The sequence below is a fragment of the Pimephales promelas genome, chromosome 20, assembly GCF_988280905.1.
Source record: "Pimephales promelas chromosome 20, fPimPro1.hap1.1, whole genome shotgun sequence".
Taxonomy (NCBI): Eukaryota; Metazoa; Chordata; class Actinopteri; order Cypriniformes; family Leuciscidae; genus Pimephales; species Pimephales promelas.
This window is the reverse complement of record NC_142788.1, coordinates 9403587-9423692: the sequence shown is the minus strand read 5'-3', so window position 1 is coordinate 9423692 and position 20106 is coordinate 9403587. Positions and strand designations below refer to the sequence as shown.

Sequence of the window (20106 nt, the reverse complement as noted above, 5' to 3'; positions counted from 1 at the left end):
ATATACAAATCTAAATATTAAGCTATTCACATTAGAGCTATGAGTGTAATTTTCAACTTACAAATACTAATATTGATGGTACAAGTTGTCAAATTCAAATCTATAAGCTCTCGAGTTTTGATAGACTTTTACCCTGATACTGAATCCACAAAAATATTTTTTTCTAAACAACAAACTGAAATTTAAGAGTTGCCGATTGAATCATTGAGTCAGTGAGTTGAGTTGAGTCATTGAGTCACTGAGTTGAGTCACTGAGTTGAGTTGAGCCACTGAGTTGAGTTAAGCCACTGAGTTGAGTTGAGCGACTGAGTTGAGTTGAGCCAATGAGTTGAGCTAGTGAGTTGAGTCACTGAGTTGAGTTGAGCCACTGAGTTGAGTTGAGCCACTGAGTTGAGCCAATGAGTTGAGCCAGTGAGTTGAGTTGAGTCACTGAGTTGAGTTGAGCCACTGAGTTGAGTCACCAAGTTGAGTTGAGTCACTGAGTTGAGTTGAGCCATTAAGTTGAGCCACTGAGTTGAGTCACTGAGTTGAGTCACTGAGTTGAGCCACTGAGTTGAGTTGAGCCACTGAGTTGAGTTGAGCCACTGAGTTGAGCCACTGGGTTGAGTTGAGCCACTGAGTTGAGCCACTGGGTTGAGTTGAGCCACTGAGTTGAGCCACTGAGTTGAGTTGAGCCACTGGGTTGAGTTGAACCACTGAGTTGAGTCAATGATTTGAGTTGAGTCACTGAGTTGAGTTGAGCCAATGAGTTCAGTTGAGTCTGTGAGTTGAGTTGAGCCACTGAGTTGAGTTGAGTCACTGAGTTGAGTTGAGCCACTGAGTTGAGCCAATGAGTTGAGTTGAGCCACTGAGTTGAGCCAATGAGTTGAGTTGAGCCACTGAGTTGAGCCAATGAGTTGAGTTGAGTCACTGAGTTGAGTTGAGTCACTGAGTTGAGCCAATGAGTTGAGTTGAGTCACTGAGTTGAGTTGAGCCAATGAGTTGAGCCAATGAGTTGAGTTGAGTCACTGAGTTGAGCCAATGAGTTGAGTTGAGTCACTGAGTTGAGTTGAGTCACTGAGTTGAGCCAATGAGTTGAGTTGAGTCACTGAGTTGAGTTGAGCCAATGAGTTCAGTTGAGTCTGTGAGTTGAGTTGAGCCACTGATTTGAGTTGAGTCAATGAGTTGAGTCATTAAGTAACTCGTGACACTAATTATTTTCTATGAACCATATATTAGATCAAATAGTTCATAATTGGATTACTTTTATGGTGCTTTGGTGTTTTTTTGGAGGGGTTGGGGGGGGGGGGGGGGGGTTCATTCTCGGAGCTTAATAGTATACAGAGCCCTGCACATGAAGAAAGAAAGAATCGAAATTGAGAATTTGATTTATAAAATCATGGATAGGTTGTACTGATTTGTTAACTCATTTTAGTTAAATTGTGACCATGTTTTATTCATTTGTTCCCCTTTTTTAGTTAAACCGTGGACACATTGTACATAAATAATTCCCTCGTTTCAATTTATATTATAAATAACAGCCAGCTCTGTACAATAGCCACTAAGATCTGTTGCTTTTTGGAAAATACCTTTTTTCCACATAAGAAATTAAGCCATACAAGTTTAGCTTGACCTGGAGGTGAGTAAATGATTTTTGTTTTAGATTAGTTTAGGAAGAAGAAGAATAAAGTACATGATAAGATAAAGCCACAACCTGCATATAAGGAGAAAAAGCGAGAGAGCGTGCATGAGAGAGAGAGAGAGACGGATATGTCTGGAGGGCCTACTTTTCTCTTTTGGGTGCATGTGTGGGTTTAACCGAAGAACAGCAGGACTAGAGCAGCAGTGTTAACGACAGAGAGCTGTTGAATGAGATCCAGAGCTTTGAAGAGGACAGCAGCACCTGAGGACGGCCTGTTTGCCTTGTGGCTTTCCACCAGTGGCTCAGGATTCACAAGACTATGTAATGTTTACCCAAACATGTCAGCATTTAAGGTTGGAGGGTGATGAAGGGGAGGATTAGGTCTGCCAGGCTAGAGGAGGACGAGAGTATGAATGGAGCAGAAAATGCTGAAAGACAGATATTGAGGAGTTGTAGTAGCTTAATGGGTGGGACTGGACGGAAGTAGTTAGTAGAGAAAGAGGTCAAACAGTCTGGAGATGAGAGGGACCACCAGACAAAGATCATTTATATCCTCTGAAGAGAGTGCATGTCACAGATAGTGGTGAATGTAACGTCTCTCACCACCAAATGCCTACTTTCATAAAGCTTTGCGAATGAATCTCAGATTTGAAGTTGCGCACCATTTCACGTGCTTCTGCTCTATTCTACGGCATTTTGTAGTATAAATAGTGCCTTCTAAAAATTCACTGTTGAATTCTTATTGAATGGTACACTCAAATAAGTTATCAAATAGTGCTGCAGTGCTTTTTGCGGGAACACAAGCGTGTACGTTTGCACGACAACAATGTACTAAAAAAGGGTAAAAAAAAATAAAAAATTTTCCTTCGCGTTTTTCACGTGCAGACGACAACGTTCTACAGGCGACTACATGTACAAAACGATACCCATTCACACAGATCAGCGAAAATAACTAAAAACGCTGTATTATTCATGCCAGGCCAATAGTTGGCGATGTCACTTCGTAATTACACAACTATATACTTAACTAACACAGTCTCATCCCAAGACGTCATATAACTGACGTCTTGGGGCGTATTTTGACCATACGTCAATATCCGCCTTTTTAGGGCCCCCTTAAACGTCGGTAGATGGCGATCCCGGGCCGTCATACAACTGACGCTTTACCTTTAACGTCAGTTAGGTGACGGGTTAGGTTTAGGGTTAGGTTTAGGTATGGGGTAGAGTTAGGATCCCATAACCTCATCTACCGACGTTTAAGGGGGCCCTAAAAAGGCGAATATTGACGTATGGTCAAAAGACGTCCCAAAACGTCAGTTATATGACGTCTTGGGATGAGACCGGGTTGACTTAACACGTAATACATTACATCACCATTTTCACAAATTTTCAGGCCACCAAAACGCATATAAAGCATCAAAAGTTTTCCATATTTAGTTGAAAATGCTGTCGTGTAGAGTAGACGACACCTGAGTCTAGCTTATATCATGATCCCTTTCAAATACAAATAAATAAATCAATAAAATAACATTAAAAGGCATCTCAGGTTACAACTAGGGACTCGGGAACGGGACTCGAAATCTAAAAAATCGAATCTAAAGCGTCATTGACGCAGAGTGAATTCACTCAAAAGGGAACCATGGTCATTCGTTGAGAAAAGTTAAAAAACTTAAATTTAAATATGTATATATATATATAAAATAACCATTGGTTGTGATGTGAAGTTTTTTTTAAAAATAAAATAAAAAATAAAATGCAATTAAAATAAAATACACTGTAAAAATGAATATGCTTTATCTAATCAATAAAATTGTGAAAACCGATTACAAGCAATATTATTTATTAAATTGAACAAATTACAATTGAGTAATAGTTAATCAAATTAACATTCTAATTTAATTTTAATTTGTACAATTTAATTAATAATATTGCTTGTAATATGTTGCCACAATTGTATTGATTAGATAAAGCATATTATTTTTTTCAGTGTAGTAGACCTTGGTTGAGAAAGTGAGAAAAGTTTTTTTAAAAGCTAATAAAAATAACATAAAAAATAAATTTTAAAGTACACCTTGGTCATGAAATATTAGAAGTTAAAAAAGCAAATAAAATGAATGTGATGGAAATTTGATAAAATAAAAAGTCATAAATATATAGAGTGAGAGAAGAAAAAAATGAAAAAGTGATAAAAAATAAAAAATTCTATTATAATTAGACATTTTTCATGTGTAAAAGGAGTTCAAAAATAAAATAAATGTAATAAAAATGTAATAATATAATAAAACTGACAAGAAGATTATAAAAAGAAAAAAAAATAAGTAATTAAAATAACCATAGGTCATGAGGTTTAACTTTAACCTTGTTCATGATGTGATTTGCATTTGCTAAAATAAAGAGTAATGTAAAGCAATCGAATCAAAGCCCTCACAATGCAGCGAGAGCGATGTGCCGCACTGAAAGCTGTGCACTTGGCCTGGTGTTCCACTGAACAAAGATGAACCCCCATCCTCATTCTGTCGTTTAAAGGGCAACTATGATTTTTTTCCTTATCGCATGTTATTTTGTGAAGCTTTGACTTCAATCCCTCCTTCCTCTCCAGGGTGGTCTCCTCTGAAGCTAGTGTAAAGACACTTTGAGAAGCTTTGGCCCCTGACCTACAGAAAAGAGTTTGTGAGTAAGTGAGCGTCCATGCAAGGGAGACAAAAAACAGGAAACGTGCCAAACAATGCTCAGATTGTTCCAGTAGTGCTGATAAATGGGTCGCTGTCATCGAGGGGGTGAGAAAGACATAGAATATCTCTAATGAACACTCGAATAACACTCGCACCGGCCTTATCAACAAACAAAGCGGCACGAACTGAAGCGGTAGCTTATCACTTTACTGTCCTTTGTGTGTGAGGTGGGAACTGTTCGCAGGAAACGATTTCTGAGGCGAGTTTAAGACTGTTGTTTTGGGTCCCCGGGTCTCTCCGATATGCCATTACGTCAACTTGGAGTGAATGATGAATTGAAGCATGGCTCCGACCTCCACACTTTGTTTCACCCGAAAAGGGCTTGAGGTTTCTCACCATGGAGACTGTATCAACTTCTCCCAAACAGCCTCTTAATCTATGCTGCTCTAGTCTCACCCACTTGTTCCCCCTTTTCCTTTCGGCTTTAAAAATATTCTTATGCTCCTCGGCAGGAATTTTTGCATTTGTCAAGTAAAATTCCCAGAAGTTTCCTTGCTGTTCATCGTGAAGTCGTCCCAAAGGTTTCTTACTAATGTGGTAGGTCTGACTCAGAGATTGAAGTCATCATCATCATCCAATTCATCATCATCATCGTCAACTTCTGACACACCTTAATGTTTTTTTTTTGTTTTTTTTTTGAAAATGGAAAGTGCTGAGCGCACTTGTGACTTAGGTTTCCATCTCGCTTTTAGCTTCTGCAGTGGAGTTGGTGTTTTTTCACATTAGTTCTAGGCAGACGGTATACAGTAATGGAGTTATTGTAACAGGAATAGCTCGTCATGCTTTTGATGATGAGCTGGCGTGAGGCTGTAGAGATTAAAGCATACCTGTGCCAGGGTTTGGCGGAAGGAGCGAGCCCTCGAGAGCCACTTCAAAGATGGCTATTACATCTCCTCTCTGTAGCTGTGCCTCGACACGACCGGCAGAGCAGTCCAGTCATGTCTCCAGCGCTGGATTCCTGCAGCTCCTGCTTTGGTCTTTGTCCACCTCCACCTTTGTCCAACTATTTGTGTAGGCCTAGATTAAATAAGGTCACCGTGATTTTGCCTGATTTAGACATGTTCCTGGATCAGCTTATTTTGTCTATCCTGGAATAATATTCTTGTCTGACAATTTTGTCCTAACCCTATCCCTCCCTCTAAACCTAAACCTGTTCCTTACCCATAAAATCAGAGGGAAATGATAGATGATGTAGAAGCACTGGACACTGTGTGTAAGCTTTAACTTGACATAAACAGTAAACAGTTTACGACCATAGTGCGATGCATCGTTGGAGAAATCAACTAGCTAGTCACGACTGTTTCCCGAAAACCCATTGTCGCAAAGTTTCGTTCAACCACATTGGTTTCGCTCGTGGTGGAGTAATAACTACTTTTAATGAAACTGTTTGAGATCCAATTAACGTTAGATTTGTTATATATAATCTGAGGACTATTTATAATTGTTCTCAGTTGTTTTGCTTTATTACCAGACTCAATATTTGGCTCGTTCTTACATAGTAGAGCACATTCGCACATGCGCACTCTTCAAACACGGTACTTTAAATCTTTTGACAAACTAAAAGACGTAAATTACATTTGTATGTATTTTAAATAAAAGGCACCGGTTGTACTGAATGTCAGCTTGCTTATTTTGCTCAAGATAAGGATTTATTACCTCCAAATGTTGCAATATAGAAACTATGCCTCTAACCACAGGTCGAGAGCTATAGGTCAAACCACACAACTTTGCGGTGCTGTTTGCAAATGTTCGTTAGAACGATGGTTTCGGGAAACACCGACTCGTTGAACTATGCTGATAAAGACGGAACTCGTGACCATAGATGGCTAACGATGCTTTCCTGTACAACGACGTAGTTCACTGTTTCACTACTATAGTACGATGCATTGTTGGAAAAATCAACTAGCTAGTCATGACTGTTTCGCAAAACCCATTGTCACAAAGCATCATTCAACCACGTTGGTTTCACACGTGGTGGAGTAATAACTACTTTTAATGAAACTGTTTGAGATCCAATTAACGCTAGATTTGTTTTATATAAATTACAGACATGTCGTCTGAGGACTATTTCTAATTGTTCTCAGTTGTTCTGCTTTATTACCAGACTCAATATTTGGTTCATTCTTACATAGTAGAGCACGTTCGCACATGCGCACTCTTCAAACACGTTACTTCAAATCTTTTGAAAAACTAAAAGATGTAAATTACATTTGTATGTATTCTAAATAAAAGGCACCGGTTGTACTGAATGTCAGCTTGCTTATTTTGCTCAAGATAAGGATTTATTACCTCCAAATGTTATGCAATATAGAAACGATGCCTCTAACCACAGGTCGAGAGCCGTCGTTTAAACCACACAACTTTGCGATGCTGTTTGCGAATGTCCATTGGAACGATGGTTTAACGACTCGTTAAACTATGCAGATAACGACAGAACTTGCGACCATAGTTGGCTAACAATGCTTTCGGAAAACGCACCCCAGATTGGTTGATTGGAATGTTCTTCCAGAATCAACAAAGATGAAGATCCAGGATTATGTACTTTATTTTAAAAAATAAAAAATAAATAAATAAATAAATAAACAGAAAGTAAAATATAATTTGATTATGAAGTGGGATAAATAACAAATAAAATATTTTATTAATAATTTTGTGGGAATTTTTTTAGGGAAAAAAAAAACCTAAAGTCTATATATGAGATTTTTTCCATGGAAAGGTTTGTTCAGATTGTCAAATAATTGTCAAAAATGTTCTTCAGTGGCATTGATGGTTCCAAGAAGAACCTTTGAAACCCATGGGACAAAAGGTTCTTCATAGTGAAAAGTGGTAATAATAAAAATGGTATTAACACTAAGATTTTTTTTTTAAGAACTATTCACTGAACGGTTCTCTGGGAAACCCAGAATGGTTCTTCTATGGCATCGCTGTGAAAAAAAAATCCCTTTTGGAGTTGTTATTTTAACTTGTCTTCTAGTATAGCCGAGAAATTCCTGACTACAATTTCTCAGTCAGTGAGAAACATCTTAATTTTGTTGAGGGGTAAAAGGGTAGACAGATGTTTCTTCTTTTTGGACATCAACCCAATGGCATTGGGTGTGTGTCATTGACCCAATATGAAATGGTAAAAGCAATTGTTATCACTGCATATTCTATTAAATGTAACTGTGATATGTCTGCTAGAACAGTAAATATCACTATCACTACTTGACTATCATTTCTCTGTAAATGATAAACATCTTAAAGCTTTACGGGATAGTTGCGACACTGTGCTGGTAGAGTCAACACATGCCGTCTTTCTCTCTCTCTCTAGCCAGGCTTATGTCATCATGTGTCCTGAGAGGGCTAAAAATGCTTTTGTAACCTACACTTCACCTCTATCCAGAGCTTTAAAGTCATGAAAACATGGCCCGTTGGTCCTATTTCACTTAATCATCCACTGTATATAAAGGAGTCGTTCTACAGTTGCAGTGGCAGATGCTGTCACTCACTTTAAGATCTACTGTAAAACATTAAATGATTAACAAGTTATGACAACATATGTTTTTGCATTGCGTTAACTCATCAAAAATAAGTTAAGCAATTGTCAACGTTTTTACAAGTTATAGAAGATTCAACTCATTTTCGGTTTGTCTCCTGCCCGTATACGGGCAACCTAAATTTACTATTAAATCCTAATCTAGTCATGACAAATATATCTTTGGTAAGGTCTAAGACTGCTAAATAGATATTTGACTGCTGTTTTTTGCTATGTAAGAAAAGTAACTGATGATTTTTTGACAAGAGTGCGGCTCAAAAAAATCTGCACCATAACGGGAGTTCTGACCTTTATCACAAAAAGTTGACGCACACACCTTTAATAATTGAAACTTTGAGTTTTCATGCTAAAAGTTCATAATTAAACATATAATCTAGTATTTTTCAATAAAAATTATAATATAATATTATCTTCTAAAAATTATATATATATATATATATATATATATATATATATATATATATATATTATCCTCTAAAATATAATATTATATTTTTAATCGCCTTTTTATTGTATCACAATTTTATATAAATTAAAATAAATTAGGTATCATTTGAAAGCTTACAACCTCAGAATTCATCCTGTGAAAACCGTTTTATGATTGAACGTTGCGTTACCATAGAAACGGTATTCTAAATGATTTTATTAGGCTCCTCCCCTTTTGGGCATCATTGTATTTCATAATTTATGATCAAAACCTTTTCTAATCTCGACAAAACACATATTGTCAGAAAGGTCTATGTCTCAAGGTTTCAAATTTTGTGACAGAATTGATATTTGGACAGAAATGTATTAATTTGTTAAGGCAGAATGTATACAACTAAATTTAATGAAATTCAATGGCACCCGGTGGCTATTTTTGGTCCTACGCCTAAACAAAATCTCATGGGAACTTAATTTTTTGTGTTGTCAACTTCAAATCTAGAACATAACTTGGTTGGATTTATGGCTTTGATTTTATAGTAATTTTAGTTTTACAAAATATTTTGTAAAATATATATTTTATATAAAATAATAAATATATATTTTGATTTACTGTAAATTCAAACTTCCATAAGTTTTTCATACTTTCATTTTTGAAGTGTTTTCTGAACTGTCAAAAAAAAAAAAATCTGTTCCTATAAATGGAAAACCTATAATAACAATAATATTGTTATTTGAAATTATTGTTTATTATGCGGTAACCATTTAAATAAAAGCTATAAGACACTAAGGCCATGTTGTAGTCATATATCAAGGCATCTCCTCGCCGTGAAAAAATAATTTTACTAATTTTTCCCAATGAAAATGCCGAGGCAGCTGTAGAATGAAGTTGAAGACAAAGGCCAGAATAACATGTAAATGTATGATGAAGGGGGGAAAGGGCAGCAGAGTGAGACGCAGCAGCTGTTCAAAACTAGTAAAGTCTTCATTGCATGTGTTGACGTTTACGAGTATCATCTTTCCGATGGCCGTGCATCAAAACCCCTACATGTGCAAACGTTGGGGGAAGAGATTGCGACACAGCCTCGATATATACAGTCTCCCGCAAGGCATACTTGCCGCCTTGCCTGAACACACTTAGTAATAACTGAAATAATCATCAGGAACCATGTGTTCAGTGCCTAAACATGGCTGCCAGATATTTCCTTTAGTCTCAAAACACTGTGCTTATGACCTCTTGTGAACCGGGACTGCGCCTATCACATCTGCCTTTCTTTAATTAAAATAGAAAAAAAAAATGAATAAAATAAAGAAAAGCAATATCTTCTTGATTGCAGTGGTTGCAATAAGAATCTGCGTGTGCAGTGTGAAGAACACACATTTCAACACAAAGGCAACAGGAGATCGGTTACACGTCTTAATGTCTTAAATCAACATTGCCCTTTTGGCTGAAAAACAAAAGTCGTTTTCATTAATTGTAATTATTGCAGTAAAAAGCAGCATGTGTTTGTTGAGTGTAGAAAAACAAAGGATTACCACATGAGGGAGCGGTTTATATTGAAAACGAACCGTCAACAGCAGAGTTATTATTATCATTCACCAAAACTGATACATAAGCTATTGACTTTTTTCGTAAAAAAAAAAAAATGAAATTAACTACAGATAAGATGAAAGAGAGAGAGAAAAAAGTGACCCTTATCCGATATCTGCGTTTACACTATACTTGGCAAAACAACCAAAGGTAGATGTACTCGTAGATATCAAAGGCTGGATATCTTATCCACGCTGCTGGCCAATGGAGGTCGACGTCAGCACCTGGCGGCCATCTTGTCACAGGCAGCTCTCTCACTCGTAACATTGTTTTAATGGTGCAAGTTCTTTTTAAATAACCGTAACTTGCTCAATTTTCTACCGATTTTCGGACTGGTTTCGATTGATTTTCGGACAGACGGAACGGTCTGGTTTGTTATAAGCGTCAGAGATGTAGTTATGACACTGCATACTTATGAATAATAAGTGTATAAATAAATAATCATCCACAATTATAGCCACGTTGATAACGTATGTAAGAAACCAAACCGTTTGAAAATCCGTCAAGATTTCAACGAGATAAGACTACTTGTTTTTCGTGCTGATCACTCACCTACACTGAGCCCGTCAGAAAGTACGGACCTGTGACAAGATGGCCACTGGTGATAATGATAAAGACTCCGCCGTGAGACATCTAGCCTTTATATGGATTACTATGGATTTATTGACTAGGAAAAGCTCAGGCTACAACAGGGCTTGGGCATGCGTTGCATTCTGGGACGTGGCAGCCATGTTGACAGCTTCGTGAATGTAAACATACAGTAAGTCGTACAAGGAGAAGCAGCAGAGTTGGGAGAAAGAAAAGAAAAAAGATGTTAAAATCCATAAATTATGTGTAATTTACCGTGATATGTTAAATAGGGAAGTCGGGGACCGGTATGTGGACAAAATCGGCACTTTTAATGGTTTGGATCCATATAAAATTTTCAACTAACAGTGGGAGCACAGTAACTTAATCCGGACAAAGGTAAACTGCGCTCCACTGCTAGTTTAGTAACAGTTAGTGCTAACAACCATTCACACATGTAACATACTTTTAACTATGTGTTTTAAAAGTGTACCTTAGTTAGTAGCTGTTTTAAGCAAAACTTAAGTTAGAAAGCAAAACGACGCTTAGGGCAGGGGGGAAGCAACAGGGTCAGTAGAGACTGACAGGTCTGATGGAAGGGCTAACGGTAATGTAATGAGAGTATTAAAAAATGGGATTTTTACATGAAAATACTAAAACGGGAAAACTCAAAGAGCTTAAATACGTGAGAAACCTGGAAAAAACGGGAGGGATGACAACTAACGTTACAGTTTTGAAAGACATAGCTAAAAGAACATGTGTGAATGGTTGTTAGCACTAACGGTTACTAAACTAGCAGCTATTTAGAGCACACCTTTGTCCAGATGACTGTGTTCCCACTGTTTGGCAACACTTTGTTGGACATTTCATATGGATCCAAACCGTTAAAAGTGCCGATTTTGTCCACATACCGGTCCCTGGCTTCCCTATTAACGTATCCTGGTAAATTCCACATCCTTTTAGGGATTTTAACATCTTTTTTTCTTTTCTTTCTCCCAACTCTGCTGCTTCTCCTCGTTCGACTTGCTGCACGTTTACATTCGTGAAGCTGTCAACATGGCCGCCACGCCAAGTAATGACGTCCAAGTAATAACACCCAAGCCCTATTGTGCCTTTGAAAAGAGTCATGTGATCGCGGTTGGTGTCCTCCTGAGATGACATCACTTGTCAGCGTCGCTTCTTCAGTGATGTAAGACTCGCATTGACAGGCGAAAATCCGATCTGTCCGCTTACATGGCAGACACAAATACATGTAACCGATTCATATCAGTCCAGAGTCCTGAAACCGATCTGAGAATATCTGAATCCATGTGCCGTTTTACTGCATACAAGATCGTGTCAAATCTGATCTCTTCCACATGGAAGGAAATTTTTTAAATGATTCACTCCAGTCAAATCTGTTTAGAAGACAGTCCACCTGCAGATGGCGATATAGTCTGTGATGCAAGTATGGTTGCTAATTAGCTAATACATTATTGCTAGAAACCCTGGACCAAACTACTAAAATGAAGGAACAGTTGATAAATCGTTTTGGAAGCTTGTTTCCGCCACAGAATAAAACATTTTAAAAGATAATTGCGACTTTTAATCTCATCATTTTTTTTTTACGTACAATTGTGACTTTATAACACGCAATTGCGAGTTTATATCTCGCGATTCTAAAAAAAATTTCTTACATCTCATAATTCTGACTTTATAACATGCAATTGCGACTTTATATCATGGTGTGTTATAAAGTCAGAATTGTGAGATATAAACAAGCAATTCTGAAATTTGAGTTTATGTCTCGACTTTATATAACGCAATTCTGACTTATAACTCTTAATTGCGACTTTATATCAGATGTAATGTACATATGAGATGCAAACTCGCAATCGTGAGAAAAAAAGTCTCAATTCCCATTTTATTTTTTATTCTGTGGTGGAAACAAGCTTCCATAAATCCTTGATCAACTTGTCTTACAAAAAGTTGTTGTATCCCATTCTCCTCAGACTTACTGATATTGATTTCAGCACAAAGGTTATGCTGTGGTTTGCGGCCTGTTTTACACAGCTATAAATGCATTTTCTTTTCTGATATGGATTTAATATTCTGGTTAGTTCTCTGTAGCTGCTGTAGGCTAGCCGTCAACACCTTGATGGCAAACGCTCATTAAGTTATAAATACCAGATCATGTGTGCGATATTGGGAGCAGTTCAAAACCCAAATATTCCCTCCAGTTTAACAGGTTTGTGTTGACTGCATTCCATGCCACCATGTCAGTGGAAAACAGTGGTGGTCAGGTCAACTCATTTCTGTGAGTGAAGTTTTCCAGGCCCCATCTACAGCAAATTAGCTTTTCACCTTGTCATGGTTGACACACTGACAAAACAAATAAACAGCAAAGTATCAAAGTCTCTGTGATGAATATTTTCAGACTTTTTCAGTTTATCTTCTCAAGCCTGGTGGTCTACGGTTATGAGAAGCTGCCCTTTTTGGCTGTTCCAGACCTCCAGGGACAACAAATGAAGTAATGTTGCAGTTTGGTTGCATCAATGTCGACTCGACATTGCCTAAATGAAAACCTCGCTTCAGGCTCAGATGTTCAAGGTCTTCGCAGGAAAACCACTCCAGACGATTCCTGATTCTTCTTAGCGCTAGCACTTCTGGAGTGGCTCAACCCTCGGCTTGAATAATTTATTGCACCCGTAGGTTGAGTAACACCATTAAGATCCACCAGACTGTGTCTAAAAAACTGCTGCCTGACTATGGTGTCGCTCAATCTTGTGTGCGGTTGTTTGAAAGAATAGCATCTGATTAATTTCAACTCTTTCATTTTCTTCCACTGAGAAATCGGCTTCGTGGTTACTAAATATGACTTCAGTTATGTCTAAAGCTCAGGAGAATGTTCTAGATCATCAGATATGGAATTGGGTATTAATGTGCACCCTTTAGGGGTAGAAAAGGTGCAATGGGTACAGTCCCAGTGACAAGCCAAACTAGGATGTTGAAGGCAGCAGTAATAGTCCGGCTATAAGGCCATTTCACTTGTTTGACTCTTTCCCCACTTGAATGTGGGTAAGTTTGATTTAAAAAAAAAAAGAAGAAAAAAGAAGCAACATTTTGAACAACAAGCTGAGGAATTCATGTTTTGTCACAGGGTGCGTTTCCCGAAAGCATCGTTAGCCAACTATGGTCGCAAGTTCCGTCATCAGCATAGTTCAACGAGTCGGTGTTTCCTGAAACAATCGTTCCAACGAACATTCACAAACAGCATCGCAAAGTTGTGTGGTTTGAACGACGGCTCTCAACCTGTGGTTAGAGGCATAGTTTCTATATTGCAACATTTGGAGGTAATAAATATCTTGAGCAAAATAAGCAAGCTGACATTCAGTACAACCGGTGCCTTTTATTTAGAATACATACAAATGTAATTTACGTCTTTTAGTTTGTCAAAAGATTTAAAGTACCGTGTTTGAAGAGTGCGCATGTGCGAACATGCTCTACTATGTAAGAACGAGCCAAATATCAGTCCCTCCAGAAAAACGCGATTACGCGATCGCTGAATTCAATGCAAAATCAGCCAAAGTCCGCATATTTATGCGGGGGCCGCATTTTTTAAAATACGCCGCACTTTCGCCGCATAAATTGCCGATTTCCGTGCAAAATATGTGGGGTTTGCATAATTTCATAATCCTCGCATTTTCGTTGCAAAAAAGTCACATGTATCTTAGCAGAAAGTTGAATAATGTTGCGTTTGCTTCACACAAGAGCAGCCATTTCCCCCTGTTTCCATGGGAACGTTATGAAGTGACGCAATTACGCGACGCCAGACAGACTCACGGAGGCGATTGACATCTCACAAATCGAACTCGTATAACTGTCCGTCACACGTTCTACCGTCACATCGTTACTTAATAAACAACATAAGATAAAAGAAGTAGCATCAAACAGACATGGGGTGTTTGAGGCGCACATATAACACTGCAGAGAGTTCAACAAGGAGCGCGCAGCTCTTAAAGGGGCCACGCCTTATTTACACTCGTTACAGTCTGAAATAAAACAAGATGAGAAATTAAATATTCCCAGCACTTTCTATCATGTAGTATGCTTGCTTATCAAAGGAAGTAATAAGAAATGACTCTTACATTAGCCTAGTGAGAACAGGGTGTTGGGGGAATCACTTTTTTTTCTCTTTTTCATCAAACTGCAATTTTTGCAAGTTCCCTCAATTTTTGCAAATTCCTGCAATTTCATCGCATAAAATTGCATACATATCCTGCATATTCCATATCATTTTTAAAGAAAACGGGCCGCATAATCGATCAATTTTTGCCCGCAACAATCACAAAAAAACTCAGAGTTTTTCTGGAAGGACTGAATACTATTATGGTAAATGTTATATATAAATCGCAAATTTTTTCACAAATTTTTGAAAATCACCACCACATTTTGATCGCAAAAATCACAAAAAAAAATCGTGAAATCCTGGAGGGACTGAAATATTGAGTCTGGTAATAAAGCAAAATAACTGCATGAGAACAATTAGACATAGTCCTCAGATGACATGTCTGTTATTTATATATAAAAAATCTAGCGTTAATTGGACCTCAATTGGAACAGTTTCTTTAAAAGTAGTTATTACTCCACCACGTGCGAAACCAACATGGTTGAACAATACTTTGCGACAATGGGTTTCGGGAAACAGTCGTGACGAGCTAGTTGATTTCTCCAACGATGCATCGTACTATGGTAGTGAAGCAGCGAACTACATCGTTGTTACGGGAAACGCACCCCTGGATGGGATTCAGAACAATGTTCAAAACACAGATGGAGGAGATTGAGTCCATCAACACCCCCAAAGCTTCACAGTCCTAGAGCTCGTCCTGGCTCGACATTTCATTCATTACACAGTTTTGATTTATATGCTGTTAAATGTTGACGATAATGTTATTTTACATGCTTCTATTGCTAGTTTCTGTTTCTTCGCATGTGTTTTAATCAGCGCAGTCTCATCCTACTGACGCTTTTGACCATACGTCAACGTCCGCCGTTTTAGGGTACCCTTAAAATTTGGTTAGATGACGTTATCTAATCCTAACCCTACCCCAGACCTAAACCTAACCCGTCACCTAACTGACGTTAAAGGTAAAGCGTCAGTTGGATGACGCCCCAGGATCGTCATCTAACCGACGTTTAAGGGTACCCTAAAACGGCGGATGTTGACGTATGGTCAAAAGCGTCAGTTGTATGACGTCTTGGGATGAGACTGTGTTATTTTAATCAGGAGATTCAGTACTCTTTCAGAGGATGCATAATAGCGCCCCCTACCGTATAACAGTGAAATCGTGGATTGGTGGGATATCCTGGCTCTTCCCAATTTTGTTTTTGAAGTTTTTGAAGCTCCAAAAACGCATCCAGTGGGGTTAATAAAGGCCTTCTGAAGCGAAGCCATGGGTTTTTGTAAGAAAAATATCCATATTTAAAAGTTTATAAACTGTAATCACTGGCTTCCGGCAATGACTGTACGTGCGTGCAGGAAAAAGTCCAGTTCAGGCGGAAGGGTGACATCTGACTCGACATTTGACGCAGCCATTCTTCTCTTTTATCGAAATCCTCTAACATTTTTCTTTAAAACTTCTCGTTTTAGACTTCTAACTCATGACTGGTGTTTTGTTTTGTCCTCGGCACTTCCGCGTTCATCAATACGTCATGTGTCGAGTCAGAGGACACTCTTCTGTCTGAACTAGACTCGCGTACGGCCGTTAGCGGAAACCAGTGATTATGGTTTATAAAGTTATAAATATGGATATTTTCTTACAAAGACGCATGGCTTCGTTCCAGAAGGCCATTATTAACCCACAGGAGTGTTTGGCTGGAAGAATAGAGTAGTATACACCTACTGTATGATGGCTTGAGGGTGAGTAAATTATGGGATCATTTAAGTTTTTGGGTGGACTAACCCTTTATGATTTCAGAAAACACTGTGACGGGTAAAGTATGAGGGTAAACATATATACCTGACTCCAAAATACCTTTTGATGGAGTGGGTCAAATTTAAAAGAGAAAAAATACAAGATGATCAGGATTGTCTGAATAGGTTGAAAGCAGAAAACATCTGGAGCACAACTACTCGCACAGACTACTCAAACCAGAGAGGAAATTACATCCGTTGAACAATAATTCAGAGCGGAACGTTTTTCTTTTCCCCCTCTCTCCACTCTTCCTCTCTGATGGACGGTAAAACGTGCAGGTGTGGGTTTTCTTTGATACGAGAGTCCACATGTTTCATTCGGAAGGGTCTTGGCTGCCTTTGGAAGAAACCGTCAAAGCCAGAGCCTCTCCTCAGCTGACCCAGAGATTGTCTAGACCAGGCAAGGTCCACAACCAACTCTATAGATGGCAGACGTCAGATCAGTCTGCTCTCATTGGGTTCCGGCAGTGCACAAAACCACCACACTAACTCTGGCTCTGGACTCCGTTAATTAATTGAAAGGGAAATTGAGAGAGGCATCCGTAATGAAAAAATAATAGACCGAAAAAATAACACAAAGCCAGATTTCGCGTGTTGTAATCAAGGGTTGCATTGTGACTCTGTTTTTGAAGCCGGCCAACTGATGTAGGCGGTATTTTGAAATGTGAGATCTACTGTGTTGGATTACTCATAATTACGCTAGGAGCACAATCAATATTGGTGCCGTTTTTCATCTTGATTGCGCTTTAATATCGCAAGAACGGAAATCAATGATCCCGGTTATGGCCAAAAAGTTAAATATGCGGCCATGTTGTTACATTAATGAACTCATAAACTAATCAAGCATAAACTCATAAACTAAATGTCAGTATTTCTTTGACACGCATAGACCTAGATTAAACAAATGAGCAGTTCATGACTGGTGGGATCATTATCCAAAATGAGTCACAGGAAAAAACATTGAATAAGTTAAATAATACTATAAAGCTAACTACATAATCATGCATAGTTTAATACACTTCTAAAAGGGAGAAGAAAACAAATTCACAAAATTCATGTATGTGTCTTGGGCTAGTATTAATTGGTGGTTTTTCGGATTTTGTTACATATTGCTAGATCTATCAGTTCATGGTTTGAGAAATTGTTATACAGTGTTTATATAAATAAAAACATTATGATGCACACTACCATTTCAAAATTTGGGGTCAGTAAGATTTAAAAAAAAAAAATACTTTTATTATAACTAAAATAGTACTAAGACTCCAGTATGCAATCAATTGATCAAAAGTGACATTTCTGAAAAAAAAAATGTATCACGGTTTCAACAAAACAGTTTTCAACATTGATAATGATAAGAAGAAACGTTTTTTCATCATCAAATCATCATGTGACTGAAGAGATGATGCTGAAAACTGCATAACTGATATCAGTGCTATTGACCATTCGTTTCTCCCTCTTTTGTATTTTAGGGATCTCAGTATGAACAACATCAGTGAGATTCAGCCCAACGCTTTCCACAACCTGCACTTCCTCAGTGAACTGTAAGTACTGTAGCTTATTTCAGTTGCGTTCACGCTACACAAAAAAATCCCGCTGATGAGTGGTTATTTATGTGCAGTGCTTCAGTGAAGGTTAAGTTGGAGAATGAAGCAATTCCAGATGTGTTATACAAGACCTAGATACAATAAAACCCACGAATAAATAAATAAATGAAATCATCAGCTTGGGTGATAATGACCTTATGCATGCATTGTGTGTTTGGGTAGTTGACCAATAACATGTTGATTAACTTTATTTCTATTAGAAGTTTATTCATATTAATTGATTACCCTATATGTTTTACCAACAAAAAAAAATAATAAAGGGATGGACTATTTCAATTCACTAGTATTTTATACTTGGAAAATCTCTTAATCTATAAACAGATACTATGTGTGTGCGTGTGTGTGTGTGTGTGTATATATATATATATATATATATATATATATATATATATATATATATATATATACAGTGTTGGGTACAGCTGTAATTTAATTACTTTTCCCTTGAAAATGTAAAGTAAGGGATTACTCTTCATATCTGTAATTTAATTACAGTTACTTCTGATGTAATTGAGGTAAATACTGTGTAGATCAATCCGATCTAACAGCAAATCGTATGATTTGAGGAATCTAAATATTACGACCGCACTCGTACAAATTCGTATGAATTATTGTTAAAATATGTATGAAAAAAGTGTGAAATGTCATGAGATCAGACATAAAACAATAGTGGGTTTAACATCAAAATGTATTGTCTGATGCTAAAAAGTTTGTTTTTATAATGTGACCTTCTCCACCTTGGTCAAATTAGGATCATTCATGTATTTTTATAGTATTTATTTGAAAGAAGTAAAACAGATTCATGTCTATCCTTGTATTATCCAGCTGGTTGAGATTGATAAGGGATTTTGAAAGTAATTAGTAATTAAATACTTTTTAAAGAGAGTAATTAGTACAGTAATCTAATTACACTGTTGAAGAGGTAATTAGTAACTAGTAATTGATTACTTTTTTAGAGTAACTTACACTGTATATATATATATATATATATATAACACATATACATCACCGCGATTTTTACTTACAAAATCCATCACATTATATATATATATATATATATATATTTAGTAAAATAGCTAACAGCTTAAAATATATACTTTTATTATTATTTCTTGATGTCTTGAAGCATAAACCTCATTACATTATGTTAAATTAATATTTAACATATTTTTGCAGTTTTTCTTATTTTGTTTTGAAAATTAAAAAAGCAATAAAACCATTTTTTTAGCAGTTTAAATTAATGTTTTATGTTTTTAAAGTACAAATATTTTAATGCAGTATCTATCTCAATTAATATGATCTACTAAATACGAATGCTTAAAATGAAAATGAATATAAATAGTAAAAGTTACCTTAAAAAAATGAAAAAAGTTATCACTTTTCATCATTATCATTTTATTTTGGGCAAAAATGTCAAGGCATTTTTCATAATTTCATAATTTAACATTGCATGTGTCAGAAAGAAATGCTCTCTTCAAAGCTCAAAGATGCTACAGTCCTTCATCCGAGCCCAATAAAAGATCAACCATATTTTATAGGAACATCTATAGCATGAACAACATGCTCTGTCTAGACCTTTACATGTCAGGCATCAATCAAAAAAAGTTGAAGGCTAAAGCCAATATAGCATGTCTGCTCACACTTTCCCCCTGAAGGACCAATTAGCTCAGGTGAGCCCTCGCGTAACCCCTGTGAGAGTCTCTGGAGAGCTTTAACACTGAAATGAAAAGCACCTGGCCGCCGCGGCGGCTCGCACATGTTAGCGTCAGCGGGAGCAGGTCTGCGGAGCAGCTGGGAGTCGGGACACCTGACTGACACTAACAGGATGGACTGGGAATGCCCAGAGCTGTCAGAAAGTGTTGGGGAACATGCAAGACGGCAGGAGGCCTGCAGGAAATGTAACATTTTACTAGGACTCAATATTTATGGCGTGGCTGTCAAAGCAAACGGGCAACTCCTCATTCCACTTCACTAAATTAGTCCTCACTTCCCTGGGAATAGCGTGCTGTTGATACATTTCACACAAACAGGTTGATGCAGAGGAAGATGTCGAAGCTTCAACACAATAGCAAACCTGAAA

The 20106-nt window shown here is 37.4% G+C and overlaps 1 protein-coding gene and 1 long non-coding RNA gene across 2 annotated transcripts in view; one reads left to right on the top strand and one right to left on the bottom strand.

Annotated features, from left to right (window-relative positions):
• Positions 1–20106, bottom strand: part of LOC120491879 (uncharacterized) — a 119537-nt gene that overhangs the window by 26456 nt on the left and 72975 nt on the right. The window lies entirely within an intron of this gene.
• The window catches only part of lgr6 (leucine-rich repeat containing G protein-coupled receptor 6), a 129822-nt gene that overhangs the window by 37284 nt on the left and 72432 nt on the right, over positions 1–20106 (top strand). Inside the window, exon 2 of the mRNA XM_039689880.2 lies at positions 17892–17963. Coding sequence (XP_039545814.2) covers positions 17892–17963 — 72 coding nt within the window. The remainder of the gene's footprint in view (positions 1–17891; positions 17964–20106) is intronic.